Source organism: Artibeus jamaicensis, unplaced genomic scaffold, assembly GCF_021234435.1.
Source record: "Artibeus jamaicensis isolate MK-2021 breed Jamaican fruit bat unplaced genomic scaffold, CSHL_Jam_final scaffold_916, whole genome shotgun sequence".
Classification (NCBI taxonomy): domain Eukaryota; kingdom Metazoa; phylum Chordata; class Mammalia; order Chiroptera; family Phyllostomidae; genus Artibeus; species Artibeus jamaicensis.
The window spans coordinates 23,702,997-23,718,321 of NW_026522059.1; the positions used below are offsets into that span (position 1 = coordinate 23,702,997).

Below are 15,325 nucleotides of genomic sequence, written 5' to 3' on the forward strand. Positions count from 1 at the left end.
CATGGGCATCCGCAGTGATCTTTCTCCACAGTGTGTCAAAATACCTTGCTTGGAAAACTTAAGATATGTTAGCCATGTTTTGGGGATGAGAGATTTTTTAACTATTATATTTTGTTTAATTGGGAAAAATCATTGGATTTTCAAAAATGTTATCTCTTGTAACAATTTGGGCCAACGATATCATTGCTAAATATTGGTCATGGCTAGATTTTTAGGTGAAGAAACTTGCCAAACTAACCAATTCATTTTCCTATGTGTATTGACAAGTTTTAAGTTGTCATAAATTATTTATAATATGCACAAAAGGTATATTTCATCAATGATCCAAAGAAAAAATGTTTTTCTTAAGAACAATTCTTACCTGCTTTTGTGACATGACCCTGGCCTAATTAACCATTTACATACTTACACTTTTTAAATACCTAATCTATCTTCTTCTATGAAACTGGCAAGAAAACCTAATTATACGCCAGTAAGACTAATATGTGAATTTCTACAGAAAGATTAATTTCTAATTTTCCAGAGAGAAAATTTTCTCTTACTGAGGCTAATCAACTTAAATGAAAAATGAATGGAGTTCCTTGTACAACCTCAAGGGGGTGCAATATATATCAAAGATGTGTCTCATGCTAGGTCCTACTGGGAATTCCCTGGTCTCATCCTATGACAGTAAAATAATGAAAGTGTTTTCCTATTAAATAAGGTGGCAGTAGTTTGAAACAGTCGTAGTAGTAGTACTTATCCTGAAAAGTATTATATGGAAACAAGGATTCTTATTCCCACCTATCATCACATTCTAGTTTTAAACTAAACATTAGAGAATGATGTTTATAATAAGAAATGTATTAATTGCATATAATTTTATATATTATATCTGATATATAAAACATTATTTATTATTTGATGCATTTTCCAAATTTCTAATAGTGCAACAAATAATTAATAATATCAATTAAACAATGTTAATAATTGTAATTTATTTTTCTTATTTTCTAGAAGCCTGTCATTATTGTTCATGAGTTATGACTGTCTTTAGTGCAAATGGAGATTACTGTCTGGAGACCATAATGATGTACTCATGTGAGCATCTACCTTAAGTCTGTTCTCTGCCAAAAACCACTAACCTCAAACTGAGAATTCCATAATTCTTTCATTAAACATAAGCCTTAACCTACGATCATTATAAACAGCAAATCATATCTAATCATACCTATCATTAATACCTCCCTGAATTAATGAAATTGACAAAAATATCTATATCCATGTACTAACTCTAAACAACAAGAGCAAGCAGAATAAATGGGGCCTTCTAACTAGTGTTTCTTTTTTTACTGTACTGATACAAAAGAAGGTAGGTGCCCTTCAATGCAGTGAAGGATGTATTTGCTGACAGAGAAGGAAGACAGGAGGTCTTCAGATAGACCCGAAAACTCTTCAACCCCAGCCAGCTCTCATAGGTATTGCCGTAGCTACACATCATCAAGAAACAGCTCTACATCCACAATTAATGACATTTACTTAGCCTGAAATTTGAGTTAGCTTACAAGGGAGACCTATTCTTTCTATACTATTCTGTCTGATCCATTGTGTCTATTCCGTTCTTATTTTCAACTCAAGTCTCTGATGTGGAGACAAGGACCAGATTACAAAGCCATTTTGAGGTCTTCAGGAGAATGGTCTAAGAAATAACTCTTTGAAAGGATTTCTGAACTTCCATGTATCCAGGTGCTGGGGCTGACTCCACCTGTACGGTTTTAGGGTGAGGGGTTCTACTAACCTCAGGGATAGAAACTGGCTGGCTTCTTTTGGTTCTCATACCACCACCATGAGAAGTCACAATGGAATTTTAACATGTATCAAATGTCTATGTGGCCACAGAGAAATGTTTATTATTAGAAGCTTTTGGGGGGAGATAGCTTTCATGACAGACTATCAAATCTAGTCAACAAATTCACACAAAAATATAAAAAAACACTGTACATAATTTCTCTGTCTGCCCCCCAAAAATACAAGTCTGAGTAAAAATCGTGTGAACACAGACCTACAGAAACAGACACATACTCTCAGTGACGGCCTCTGGGAAATCGTCATGGTAAAATCAACAGAAACAGCTGTTCTCAGATAAGGAAGTGACCCAAAAGCTTGTGCAACTGTCCGCTGGTGCAGGAGGCCATAGAAGACTCCCCTCACTTTCAGAGACAAAACAATCAAATAAAAAAATAGAAAAGGCTCATGAGAATCTTTAAACTCACTTCTGGAAAAAGCAAGCAAAGGCATGTACCTATCCAGTGAGGACACAGTTACTGGCAGGGGGCCCTTGGGTCCAAGTCAAGGTCAAAAATAGGCTGAGATATATTGTCTCAACTTCTTCCAGTTTAATGTTAATGTGTCAAAAGAGTTTCTAGAATGCAAAATGAGTGTGTATTTTCTTATTTGACAACACCCAAAATAAGCATCACCCTCAGTGCTGAAAGTCAATGCCACATACCTGCAGCATTCAGTGTTTAAAAGGAGTGAGCCAGACACTTGGACCAGGACTCCACTCATTTTTACTTCACTCACTACGGCTGACACTACTGTCTCACTCAGTACCTTGCAAACAATTGACACTCAATAAGTATTTGTTGAAAAATAAATGCATAACTGATCAACATTAAAGGGATGTGGATAAAATCAGTAACTAGCCAATCAATATAAAAATGTTCATAGTCAATTGGCCAATTAACATAAAACTTTAAATATACAATAGATCTTATTGAAGTAGAATAACTTCTTTTATCCTTCAAAATAATAACATGTTTAAAAAGTTCTGCATGGACTTTCAGACCGCTGAATTACCTTTAGCAGTTGGCCATTTCAGCACCCTCACTCCACTCTGTCAGTGCACCTTTTAAACTTTACAAAACCATCTCGGGTAACTGGGGTCACATATCCCAACCAACCATTAATGATTACCTTTGTTACAAAAGAATTCCACTTCTTCACAGCTCAGATTTTCAGGCCCAAATTCTGTGGAAAAGCTTTCCTCCAATGGAAAGTCCCCCTTTGAGATGATTTCTGTCTCCTCTGAGGGACACTCTTCTTCTTCCTCTTCAATGGCATCTTCTAGTGGCCCTTGAAAAAGAATCAGGGACACTGTACCAAAAACATCCAAAGATGATGGTAAAATAAAACCCTTAAGAGAGCCTTTCTGATTAAGTGCCATAGCCACATTCACAAGTAACATCGACCCATGATGGGAAGTGGAAGGAAATGCGTCCCGGAGATTTTGCCTGGAGAGCAACCTCCACCTCCAACCCTTCCCCACCCCCAACTCCAAACCCAAGGCCTATTTTTTTAATTCTCCCCTGAAAAGCAAAACTGTGCACCTTATGTTCATTTGTTAGAATTAACAGCCTGGTAAAAAGTACAAGTCTCTTTTACACTGTTGGACAACTTTACCTGAGATTTTAATAAAGATTTAAAGTAATTGAATGCATTTTAATTGAACTGAGATTTTAATAAAGTCTATACTTTTAAAAATCCATCCTAAGAGTGGATTCTGAGAAAAGATTTCATTATATGTGTTTGAGGCTTGGAGAAAAATTACATATTTCTCTCCCTGATGAAAGCATAACCCTATTCATAATTAATTGAATTTTTTTCTGAAGTGAAAAGTAGTTTTCTAATGAAAAACGTAATTTGTATTTATGTGATACTTTTTCAGTAGTAAAAATACAACTTCTTTGGCGTGAATAAGAGTGAGGTGCACTACATTAATAGACCTATTTTACTGAAAGGAAAGGGAGGCCAGCAGTTGTTCAGACGGATGAGAAGTGGACTCTGTGGGAACAAGACACGCTGATAGTGATTTCCGACTGTCCTAAAGAAGCACAGTCTCTGACTCATTTTTTACTAGCAAAAGTCTGCAGTTGCATCTCAAGAAGCAATGTGGCATTTTATCCAAAGAACAAAGTTATAGTGATTTGCACTAACTGTCACTCAAGTCAGTAGTTTAATCAGACAGGCTAAACATTTAAAGGGCATAGGCAGTCTCTCTCTCTTACTTCTTCTTAATGTGCTTGGAAATTTTCAGGACCAGAGGACAACTCATGAATAATTTTAAATAGTGACTATGTTACAAACCTTATGTACGTGTAGGCAAACAGAAACAGACACACAGAGCAAAGCAGGGTACCTGGTGTTTTCCCAACAGGCCAGTTTCCAAAGGGCTGAATGCATATGACACATTTGCACAAAGAGAATTAGTTGTACGGATTTCATTTAAAAACATCCAAGGAGTTTTTGTGTCCTTTTAAAAAGTCATTTTTTTTCTTTAAAATAGCAAAAGTTAAGGAAGAAAGACAGACCTAATTCCAAATAGTCTGGTAATGTGTTTTCTTATACTCAAGGTGTAGCATTTAAAAAAAAAAACATGCATTTTTGTGTCATGGATCTCACACTTGTTTTTATTTCTTATCATTATGTCAAGTTTAAAACTATAATCTTTAACTTTTAAAAACAAATGTCAAGTAGTAGCAAGATACACAAGGATGTATGTATAAAGTAGTAACAATGTAAACTATTACAATCACTAAACATGTATCTGATAACTCCAATGATTAATTCTGAGACTAATGAGTAATAAAATATTTTCCATATTTTCTCAAAACACTTAATTATTACAATTATGATCAAAAGAAGCCATGTGAAGCTTTCTCACTTGTATTTCATACAGGACTTCCATGTAATCTTTGAAATAAGCCAGTTATGGAAATTACTACTATATTTATTTTGTTGATCTGGAGAGTCTGTGCAGTTACAGTGAACCAGAATAAGTTTACAAGCCAATAGGCAAAAAAGTTGGTGTGAGAAATGTACACTTGAAACCTACGCAATCTTATTAACAACCAATGTCACCCTAATAAATTTAATTAAAAACTCAAGATTTAAAAATACCTTTTATAATATCCCATAGTACTATGCAAGCCATTCTTTAGTAGTTACGAACAATATAAAATACAGATAACTCATAAACACGAAAATCTTCAGAAATGGTTAATTCATATCAACATAACTATTCAGAGATGCTTAAAGATGTAGTGTTTACAAATTGAGGGACCACTTGTTGCTCTTCTCAGATTACTGAGAATGTATACAGTAACATAACAGACAACCCACCCAAACAGTGAGAGAGATCCTCTTGTAGACCCTACTAAAACGGAAATAATTAATTACTAAAATTTAATTATTTACATACTTCATAGCCATATTAAATCCAGCAATGTCCGTAGTATCAATTATAACATAAATGACAATATATACTTTTTGAATATATACTCTGGGTTTTGCTACCAAAAATGTCTAATTGTAAAAAAAATATTGTTAATAGTTCATATATATTTTAGTAAATTCCTTTTTTAATTTCTGACAGCTCTTTAATTATAAAAGCCTATATATTATAAAGAGAAGGAATTCATATTATGAGAATAAAATCAATAGTAATAAAAATGTTTTCTTTTTAAATAAGGAAATTCCAAGCATATACACTATCATTCCTAGAAGGGTTTTATCAAAGAGGTAACTGAACAATTATTTAAAATACTCAATAACTTAAAAAACTGGCTCCCATACTATGATATCAATTCAAATGTAATATTTTTACTGAAGATTAAATGGAAAACCTCATGTGAAAGTTGAAGAGGAAACAAATCCACAAAATGGCTTATTTATCAAAAATTACAATAAAATCTTCATTGATAGTATAGTATTCCCTTTTCTAGGGACTGTTTTATTTCATGTGTTGGCTATCAGTCTGCAATTCAAAGCATGTAATTGAAAAGAAGTATTCATTTCCAAAAACCAACTATAAAAACCAAAATAAAAGGTAAAAAATTCTTTTGAGCTCCTCATTCAAAATACACAAGATTTCAATGTCAGTATCCAGAAAAAGCCACATAATAGTGATTCAATGGCCTGCTCGTATTTTTCCCAAAGCAAGTGTCAGAGTTATATAGTTTACTAAACATTAAAATGAGAAATTAGTAACCATTTCTTTAGCCATGCTCTCAAATCAGGCTCTGGGAAAAAAGGCTTCTCTTAAATGCATAGTATTTATGGTTTAAGATCAGACCTCACTCTCCTGTCAATATTGCATGTTTCTTTAACGGAAAATCTTTCAGATAAGTCGTGGCCGTCAACTAACATTTTAAAAAGGTAAGAAAACACCTGAAGCACAAGTACAATTAACAGCACCAATGAAGGAGGGAATGAAGGAACCTCCTGGGTATGGATTGGTGGGCACAGAAGTCCACTTTAGAAAAATCATCACACATAATTTGACACAAATAATAATATCTACTCAGAAAAGGCTCACGACTGAGTTCCATGTGCCCTCATGGAGAAAATTACTTCTGATTGAGGCCACTTGGCAGGCAAGTATAAGGAAATCTGAATTTCAGCACTTCGAATGCCTCTGATTTACAGATATTCAAACACACTCACCAGAATTGATCATCTTAATGTCTGTAAATATAAATATTTACCCCATTTAAAATGCTAAAAAGTAGCTGTACATCCTAAAGCTAAGACTACAACAGTGCCATACGCCAGGCCCATAATACTGTTAATCGATTCTCAGAATGAGCAGGCATCCTTTCACATTTTACACTGGGGGGAAACAGAGGTTACTGGGAGATTCTGGGGGAGCACGGGGATTCTTCCCTCTTCAGAAAGGGAGACAACTGGGCATTCGGGTGCCGCCTGAACTCACCAGAGCTACTACCCTTGCCCTCGAGATAAAGCAAAAGCCAAAAGGATGGTGCAGATTCCCACCCCCTGACAAGGCCGTCCAATGTCTGGGGATGCCTTTCATTTCACCAGCACCAACAGCTGTCTTGTAAAAACTGGGCCTGAACTGAGTGTGGCAGCGCTTTCCACGTGGTGGTAATTTCAAGGACCTGGAGCTGGCAAGGACAAATGGGAAGTTCAAGATTAAGTAGTCCTAACAGTATACAATGGTAGCACGATTGTTGAATGAAATTAAAAAAAAAAAAAAGAATTGGGTTTGTGTGGTTAAAAAGCAGTGTGTGGAGTCCTTCCTCCCAAGAAAATGAATTTATGAAAAACATCAGTGCTACCATTTCGGGAGTTAAAGAAATCCCTGACACCCACCCATAGCCGCTCACTGGAGTGAGAGCTAGAAGGTGACAAAGAAAACTTTAGGGAAAAATATAGAAGACATATAAGAACTCAGAGGAAGAAGGATTGAAAGAAGCAATACAATGAGAAAATGCAAGAACTGACAAAGACCAATATAGTAAGCATTCAATCAAATGTACGTCTTTAAAGCTACGTTGTCTCAATAATTTCCTCCCTTGACAGCCCAGTATGAGTAGACCCACCCTGACCTGCATGTCATAGCACCTTTTCCCTATAAATTCAAAGCACTTCAGAATGAGGCAGCTGAGAAAGAAATTACATTCTATGAAAATGAATACATATGATCGAGTAGGAGGAGGGGAAAGAAATAAATTCTCTAGTTTTGAAGTGATATCCTCCTCAAGTGATCCTTTCTCTTAAGCACTCGACTGGTATTACTTTATTATACATGTTTTAGTCAGGGGTTGCAGCCTTTTGGTTAAAACAAAGCAAACCCTTTGTCATAATGGAACTCTAGAAAACACTCACTCCCCTCTCTTTGCATTAATATTCTAAGCATTCTAGAGGCTGCACAAGACTAGCCACCCAGCAAAATGAGGCTGTTTCAGAATACTGGGCAGCCTTGATTGCAACTGACAGGTGGGAAGAAAGTCCCATTTAAATATTATCATTCCCAATAATTACAATAATCCATCACAGCGTGCTCAGAAATTCTGCTAGGTGAATATCCCCCGAAAACACACAAATATTTCCAAACCTTTTTATTCTAGTGCTTCTTAATCTATGCCATTTCAGATCATTTTTTACCATATAGTATTATTAATATTAAAACTTCCATCACCAACTTTACATTATTTTACTCATGAATAGAACAAAAAATATATACCAAGGGAATAAATTTCTCAAAAATCATAATGAATGAAAATGAGAATGGTGATATTGTCCCCAAGTTGCCAGCTTCTGCTTGGCACTGCTTTAAACTTGTTTGCAAAAGATCTACTCAAAGGAATGAGAAGGTATGTAAAATCTTCTAATGTAGATATGAAACAACAGGGATCTCGAAATCTGACAGTTTTAGCAAATACCATCCATCTTTTAACTGTTACATAATACTTGGGCCACACTGGTTATGTGATTCTACTTTTCAAAAGGTGAATATGATCATATAAACTAGAGATAGACAAATACTAGTTCACATGTCATATGTAATACACAAAACAGCTATGCTACATTTTAGCTGATAAGTACAAGGAGTTAAAACAGAACTTTCATTCTAAACTTGTGTTACATTTTCTATATATGATAGAAATGAGGCAGTGAACTGATGTTGAAATTGGATGTCTACTTACCTAATACAAAGCGTTCTAGCCTCATATTTCTTTGTTAATTGTAAATGATATTCACAAAATACAAAATATAAAGCCCTTCTAATAGAAAAGATTTTTAGTCTCATATATGCTGTACATGTTATGGATGGCCTGTTTGTCCAATTTTAAATAAAAAATAAAAACTCAATTCTATAAAGCAGAAAGCCACAAAACATGCGCCCTTCCCCATCTCAATATGAAGCAGAATATTTCTATCTTTAGAGTATTAATGTCTTTTTACTAATTTCATCCGGAGCATATTTTGCAGCTCTCAGTGGTTCTTCTCTGAGAGTTTTCAGCGACCACACTCAGACTTCCTTAGGGACCATCATTACCCAGTAGGCAAACCTCAAAACGCTTCTCACTTAGTTCCTATTACATTTGTCTCAGGCACATCCTACAGAGCCATTTAATGAGAGGGAGCAAGGAAAAGGGATGCTCTTTGGACAGTGAAAATCCACACTAACTCATGTAATTGAGCTTAACAGCAAGAAGAAAACCTGATTTCTGCAGTCTAAAAAAACAGTATTTTAAATGAGCAAGTTCTTCCTGCAGTCACTCACTTTTAACAATAGTTGCATCAGGGGATCTAGTAGAAAAGAAATATTTTTATTAATTTTCTCTTATCTGCCAGGAGAATGTTGATTTTTTTCATTTGCATTTGTTGCCTGCAGGTAGAAGACCAGAGAATCATGAAGTAGAAATTCTTCTTTTTGATTAATTTCTTTCCATGTGTTATGTTATTTCTTATATATAATTGATTTTGGGCTTTGCTCATGGTCGTACATCATTTTTATATCTGTACCAACTGCTGTCCTTCAATCTCAAAAGTTGAAGGAAATTACCTGAATTTTGTTAAGTTTATTAAAAATGAGATCTGTGAATACTTAAATTGAGTTTCGAAATGTTAATGCAAAAAAAGATATTAGAGAATTTTTAATGGAGGTTTGATTTTGACCACACTCCATTGTAAAAGGAAGGGAAGGAGGTCGGGTTGTATTCAAATTGTTTCTTTAGGGGGGAAAAAATGAACTCTTTGATTTTATAAAAATGGAGTAATATTCTTTGCTGCAAGGTCTTTGGCTATTTTTGTGGATAGAAGTATTAACACTTCTTACGCAGAAGTCTGAAAACAATTTCATTTTTTTAATGTTTCTCCTCCTTGAGATGTTTTGCTTAGGAGCCTGCAAATTAAATGAATAATGATAAAAATATAATAATTTTGCTTACAAAATATACAAACCTAGCAAGCAGCAACTAATCTGACATGGTAGATTAAACACTGATATCACAGGAAAAATACAGTCAGTTGAGGAAATACAGACAAATTTGAACTAGCATTTCTAATGACTAATTTATTCCAGAAACTAACTCAGGCACTGAAAAATTCCAGTTCATTAGTGAACACCTTGTGCACTGACCCAAAAAGGTACTGACAGAGATGGCACTGGAATTCAGATATTTTGTAATCAGGTCTCAGTGCAGAGTCCCATAAAATTATTCTTGGTTTATTGAAGATAGTAACCTTATCATAAAGAAATATGAAAGTATATTCATTACTAAAACCACATATTTTTATATGATGGTGATGTATTTCAACAATAAAAAGCCCCTAACTGGTAACAAGAACCAAAGATGAAAGGCTTGCATGCGCCTTTGTTCTCTTCATGAGACTTTCATGTACTCACTCATTCATTCATCCACCCATTCATTCTTTATGCCTGGCGCCAGGATTTGATGCAGGGGAAGAAGCTGGCAGACACTGCGATAGGCACTAGAGGAACGGCAGTCAGAGTACAGGATGGATGAACCCAGACCTAAGGAAGTGGGTAATCTAGCCAAGGAGACAAGTGTCATGTATGCAAGGCATGACATTTTGTTCATTTATTTTTATTTATTTTTTAAAGATACTCGTCCTGACCAGTGTGGCTCAGTTGGTTAGGCATAGTTTCCGCAAAAGCAAAAGGTCACCAGTTGGATTCCTGGTCAGGGCACATGCCTGGGTTGTGGCTTCAGTCCTCGGTTGGGGCATGATCAATATTTCTCTCTCACATCAATGTTTCCCTTCCTCTCTTTCTCCCTCCCTTCCCTTCCCCCTAAAAATAAATAAATAACATCTTTTAAAAAAAGATATTGTTATGACATGCAAAAGGCAGTAAAGGCTTCTTAGAGATCCTAAATTCTAGTTATCTATACATTCTTATTATTTCCTCTATTATATTATAATTCTATCTTACCCTCGTTTATAACTGGAGGCAGCAAGTATGGTACTTTGCATCTAGTTGTGGCATTTACTACCTAATCAAATAAGAATTTTTCAGTTGAATTTAATTATAATAAAGTTGAAGATCATGTATAAAGGACCCGTGGACAAAGCCAAAGGGGGGAAGAATTGAGGGTGGGAAGTGGAGATGGGAGGGGTAGGGGAAAGTGCTGGTGGGGAATGGAGACAACTGTACTTAAACATCATTAAAAAATACAACAATCTAGCCCTGGCTGGTGTAGCTCAGTGGATTGGCACGGGCCTGCGAACCCAAGAATTGTGGTTCAACTCCCAGTCAGGGCACATGCCTGGGTTGCAGGCCAGTTCCCAGCAGGGGACTCAGGAGAGGCAATCATAAACTGATATTTCTCTCCCTCTCTCCTTCCCTTCCCCTCTAAAGATAAATAAATAAAATCTTTAAAAAAAAAGAAATAATACAACAATCTATTTATGAGGGGGGAAAGCTGAAGACCAAATCAAGGAGAGATAACATGGGGCCAATTCTTTTAAAAGTCTAGACACATAGCTTTCAATTATTGTTATTCTTATTGTTGGAGAATATTTATTCCAAATGACAGTGTGATTGAAACCTGAGACCCTTTCCTGGTTATTCAGAGCAGGAACCGTTTACCCCCAGCCTGCCAGCAGTGTGTTTGGCAGCGGGACAAGACAGGCAGGGAATTTCCCCCAAAGTGAACCCTGCTGTCACAACAGAACAACATGTGTGACCCAGGATACAAATACAGTGCCTTAGATTTTTTTTAAATATATATATATTTTTATTTTTAGAAAGAGGGGAAGGGAGGGAGAAAGAGAGGGACAGAAACATCAGTGTGTGGTTGCCTCTCATGCGTCCCCTACTGGGGACCTGGCCTGCAACCCAGGCATGTGCCCTGACTGAGAATCGAACTGGCAACCCTTTGGTTCACAGGCTGGCACTCAATCCACTGAGCCACACCAGTCATGGCCATTTTCTTAGATTTTTAAAGGCACTGTGAACAAGAAAGAAAAGAATATCCCCAGAATCATTTACACATGATATGTGGCTTGAGAAATACATATTATGTGAATTAATCAGAACTCATAACTGTATAAATTTGTATGAGAAAAAAAACACACATTTTCTTTACAAATTTCAGAGCACCTTCAAAATACAGCTAATATTCTTACCTAACAAAACTAGATTCTGCAAACTGGGTGATAATATCATAGTTATATAACAAAGCTGAAATAGTACGAACAGAAGACATGATGTTTTAAATTATTTTATTTAAATAGGGATATAAGGAAACAGGAAACAAAGAGCATTACGGCTTGACTCTGGAATGAATATATATTCCTTTCTGTTTCTACAGCAAATCAAAGAAGCACCCGTTGATTTTTAAGAAGACAACAATAGTAACAAAGGCACTAGCTAAACAAAAAAACTCTTACGACTTTCTTCAACAATTTCATAATGCAAAGATGAATCAAACATGTCCTTAAAAAGCATGCATTTCTTTGTCTCATAAGCAACATATTTCTCTCATATGAAAACATATGCATATAGCTACATACAGAATATAAAGGAAAATTACCAATTTACTGCAAAGATTTTGGGGAAAATTATAATTAGAAGAAAAAAACAACAAAAATATATTTGTGTAAGATTTTGCTCATTGTCTGTATAAACTACCTTGTCTTCCTAATAAAATTTTAATTTAACCCTTATTTCATCAAATAGATCAATTTCTCTCTTAGTCAAATCCTTCATTTTAATAATACCCTTTCTGACCCTGCCTTATTAAAATAATTTTTTACATATGCAATTAATTATTGATTGACCCTTCCTCAAAAATCACTTTATAAAAGAATTGCTCTCAAAATAATGCCCGACTCCACGGGCTGATTATGAGTTTGTCAGCAAACAGTAGTTCTCCCAAGTGCTACCCCTGGACCAGCCTAATTAGCATCACCTGAGAACGTGTTAGAAATTAAAAATGTATGACCTGACTCAGCAGATGCGACTTCAGAACAGTGAGGGTGGGGCCACCAACTGGTGCTTTGACAAACCCTGCAGGGATTGCTGCAGGATTCAGACACGTGGAGAACAACTGTGCAGGAATAGAAACACTACACAGAAGTTACTTTGTAACAGCATAAGTTATGTTTATTATTGTCATTTAATAGACACAGTAAGATACTTTGCAATTCACACAGGCTCTATGCCTCAGTTATGAACCGACACCTTGGGTGCTGCAGGTGGGATGAAACGACATTTTGCCTGGGCAACTCAATGCACTCACTCCTGGTCAGTGGCAGGTTAAGTTTCCTCGTTTGGTGCTTGTTAATCCTTCTCTCTACTAATGCCAGAGAGTCCAGCAAGCGCTCCAATCACAGTTTTTCAGAGGATTCTGGGAGGACATGGAGTAGACGATAGCCACTTCAGGCTGACCCTAAATGTTACTTCTCCGTACCTGTACCCACCCAGGAGTCCTGGGTAATGCAAGTGATGGACCAGGGGCCTGTTTTACTAAAAAAAAAAAAAAAAAAAAAAAAATGCTCATATGCATTTAGCTACAGTAGAGAAACAAAGTCTTTCTGAAAAGGGACATCTCAATTTTTTTTAAATTATGCCCTGTTGTTTATGCTCTTCTGAGGAGGAGTACCCTGCCCAGCCAGTGAGAGCTGGCCCATGAATCAGCAGCAACCAGTGTGAAGCAAGAGATTCCAGCAAGATGGCGGTTTCCACTGCTCATCACCCCTCGCTCCAAGCCTCATAATGGTGCACAGATCCATGTGCTTTGTGGGGTTTCATGGAGCAGTGCCGTGGCCGGCCTTCGCTGTTAACCCACGTATATGGCTCACAAAGCTGCACGTTCTAGAACTGCCACCTCGAACCCAACAGTCAAGGTGAAGGGCAACTACAGAAATCTGTTCCATTTTCACAAATAGGTGTGGCCTCCTGCTCGTGGAATGCTGCCAATCTGGCCCCCTGGCTTAGACACAGTTAATAATGATGAATATTCTCCCCAAGCCTGTCCAGTCCTGCACACATGTTCTTTGCACAGTCAGGAAAAAAAAAAGTCCTCACACAAAACAAAACATTGTTGTAGATCCCGTGTATTGGTTGGAAAACAAACTTTGCACAAATCTGCCTAATTTCACGGGAGCCTGTGCAATTTTCCAAATTTCCATTCTGGCAGATCTCTTTCATCTTAGGGGGATGGAAAAATCCTCCAGCAGCCTTAACTGCAAAACCCTACCAAGATGAAGGGGGCTTTGTGAGTGGAGGTAAAAACAAAATCAACGCATTCACTTCGCTCTAATTGTGACATACCTGGGCTCCACATCAAAAGGGCACTTCATAACAAGTGCCCTATGCTGTCATTAAACCACCATAAAGGCACCTCGATCCAGTGCTTGTGACCATCTCAAGAGGCCTCAGAAAGCACTCCCCAATAAAACATATCTTCAAAAAGGCTTTTACTTTATACCAGCACATTAAAAGTGTTCCTAAAGACACAGAGGCACTCGATCTAGCTATATTTCTAAGAGGAATACTTGCTCTCTGGAGAATTAGGCGAGCAGGTAGGGTGCCAGTGATAACAAAGCTAGCTTATCCACGCTGCTCCGTAGTCGCAACCTGGAGGCAGCACCTGAGGGTGCTCTTAAAAAGAAAATACTCTCTGCCTGCTGGCAACAAAGCCTACGACAGAATAAAAGCAAGCACCTTTACAGGCAGAAGTTATAGGGTAAGCCAAAAGGTGGAGAGCGCCCATAAATGATCTCTCCTGACTGGCTCACAGCACTCTGGCGCATGTGTCATAAACCCTGCGACAGCCTCCAGGAGACACATTCTTATGCGTCGCTGGCAGAGAGTCTATGTGGTGCCACGTGTGGGAAGACAACCAGGCTTGGTAACTCCTTTGCAAGTGAAATAGAATTTCAAGTTCTCCTTCCCACCATCGAGGTAAAAATGCACTTCCTAACTCTGTTGAAGGTGGTAAGTTATAAAGTTCTTATTGGAATGTTACTGACGAAGCTTATTCTTGATGCAAACCCAGAAAGGGTCTCAACCCACTCACCTCCTCTCATCTGAAACCAAGAAATGCACATCCCTTCCTTGCAAGTAGAAAACCAGAATATCAGCCTTCTTGGCACATTTGTCTACTATTCAGTGCATGGAAACACATACAGGAAAATTTACACCTTTAAAAATATTTAATTCACACTATTCTTAAATCCATGCTCTCTAACTCACAAACAAATACATCCAACTTGAAAAACTTAGAATTAAAGGTTTTCCTTTTTGCAAATAAAGATTTGCCTTAAATAAGAATTCATGTTTTAGATTGTTTTTGTTGTTTTTATGTTTTTAATTGAATCATCACTACTTAGAACCACTATAGCATATGCAACATAAAGCCAAATACATGAATGATTTTTATATTAATGAGAGTTTCCTAGGTCCAGAGTCTTATCCACTGGTCTCTATTTTAATGGAGCCAACTTCAGTGTGAATTAGATACATGCTCAAAGTTTGATAAAACTGCAGACTTTCCGGCCTCACTCC

The 15,325-nt window shown here is 36.8% G+C and overlaps 1 protein-coding gene across 2 annotated transcripts in view; it reads right to left on the reverse strand.

Annotated features, from left to right (window-relative positions):
* ZFPM2 (zinc finger protein, FOG family member 2) overlaps positions 1-15,325 on the reverse strand; it is a 443,641-nt gene that overhangs the window by 344,260 nt on the left and 84,056 nt on the right. The window contains exon 2 of one of the 2 annotated variants that reach the window (XM_037133397.2): positions 2,956-3,114. The exons of the other annotated variant lie outside the window; for it this stretch is intronic. Coding sequence (XP_036989292.2) covers positions 2,956-3,114 — 159 coding nt within the window. The remainder of the gene's footprint in view (positions 1-2,955; positions 3,115-15,325) is intronic. 2 annotated transcript variants of the gene reach the window in all.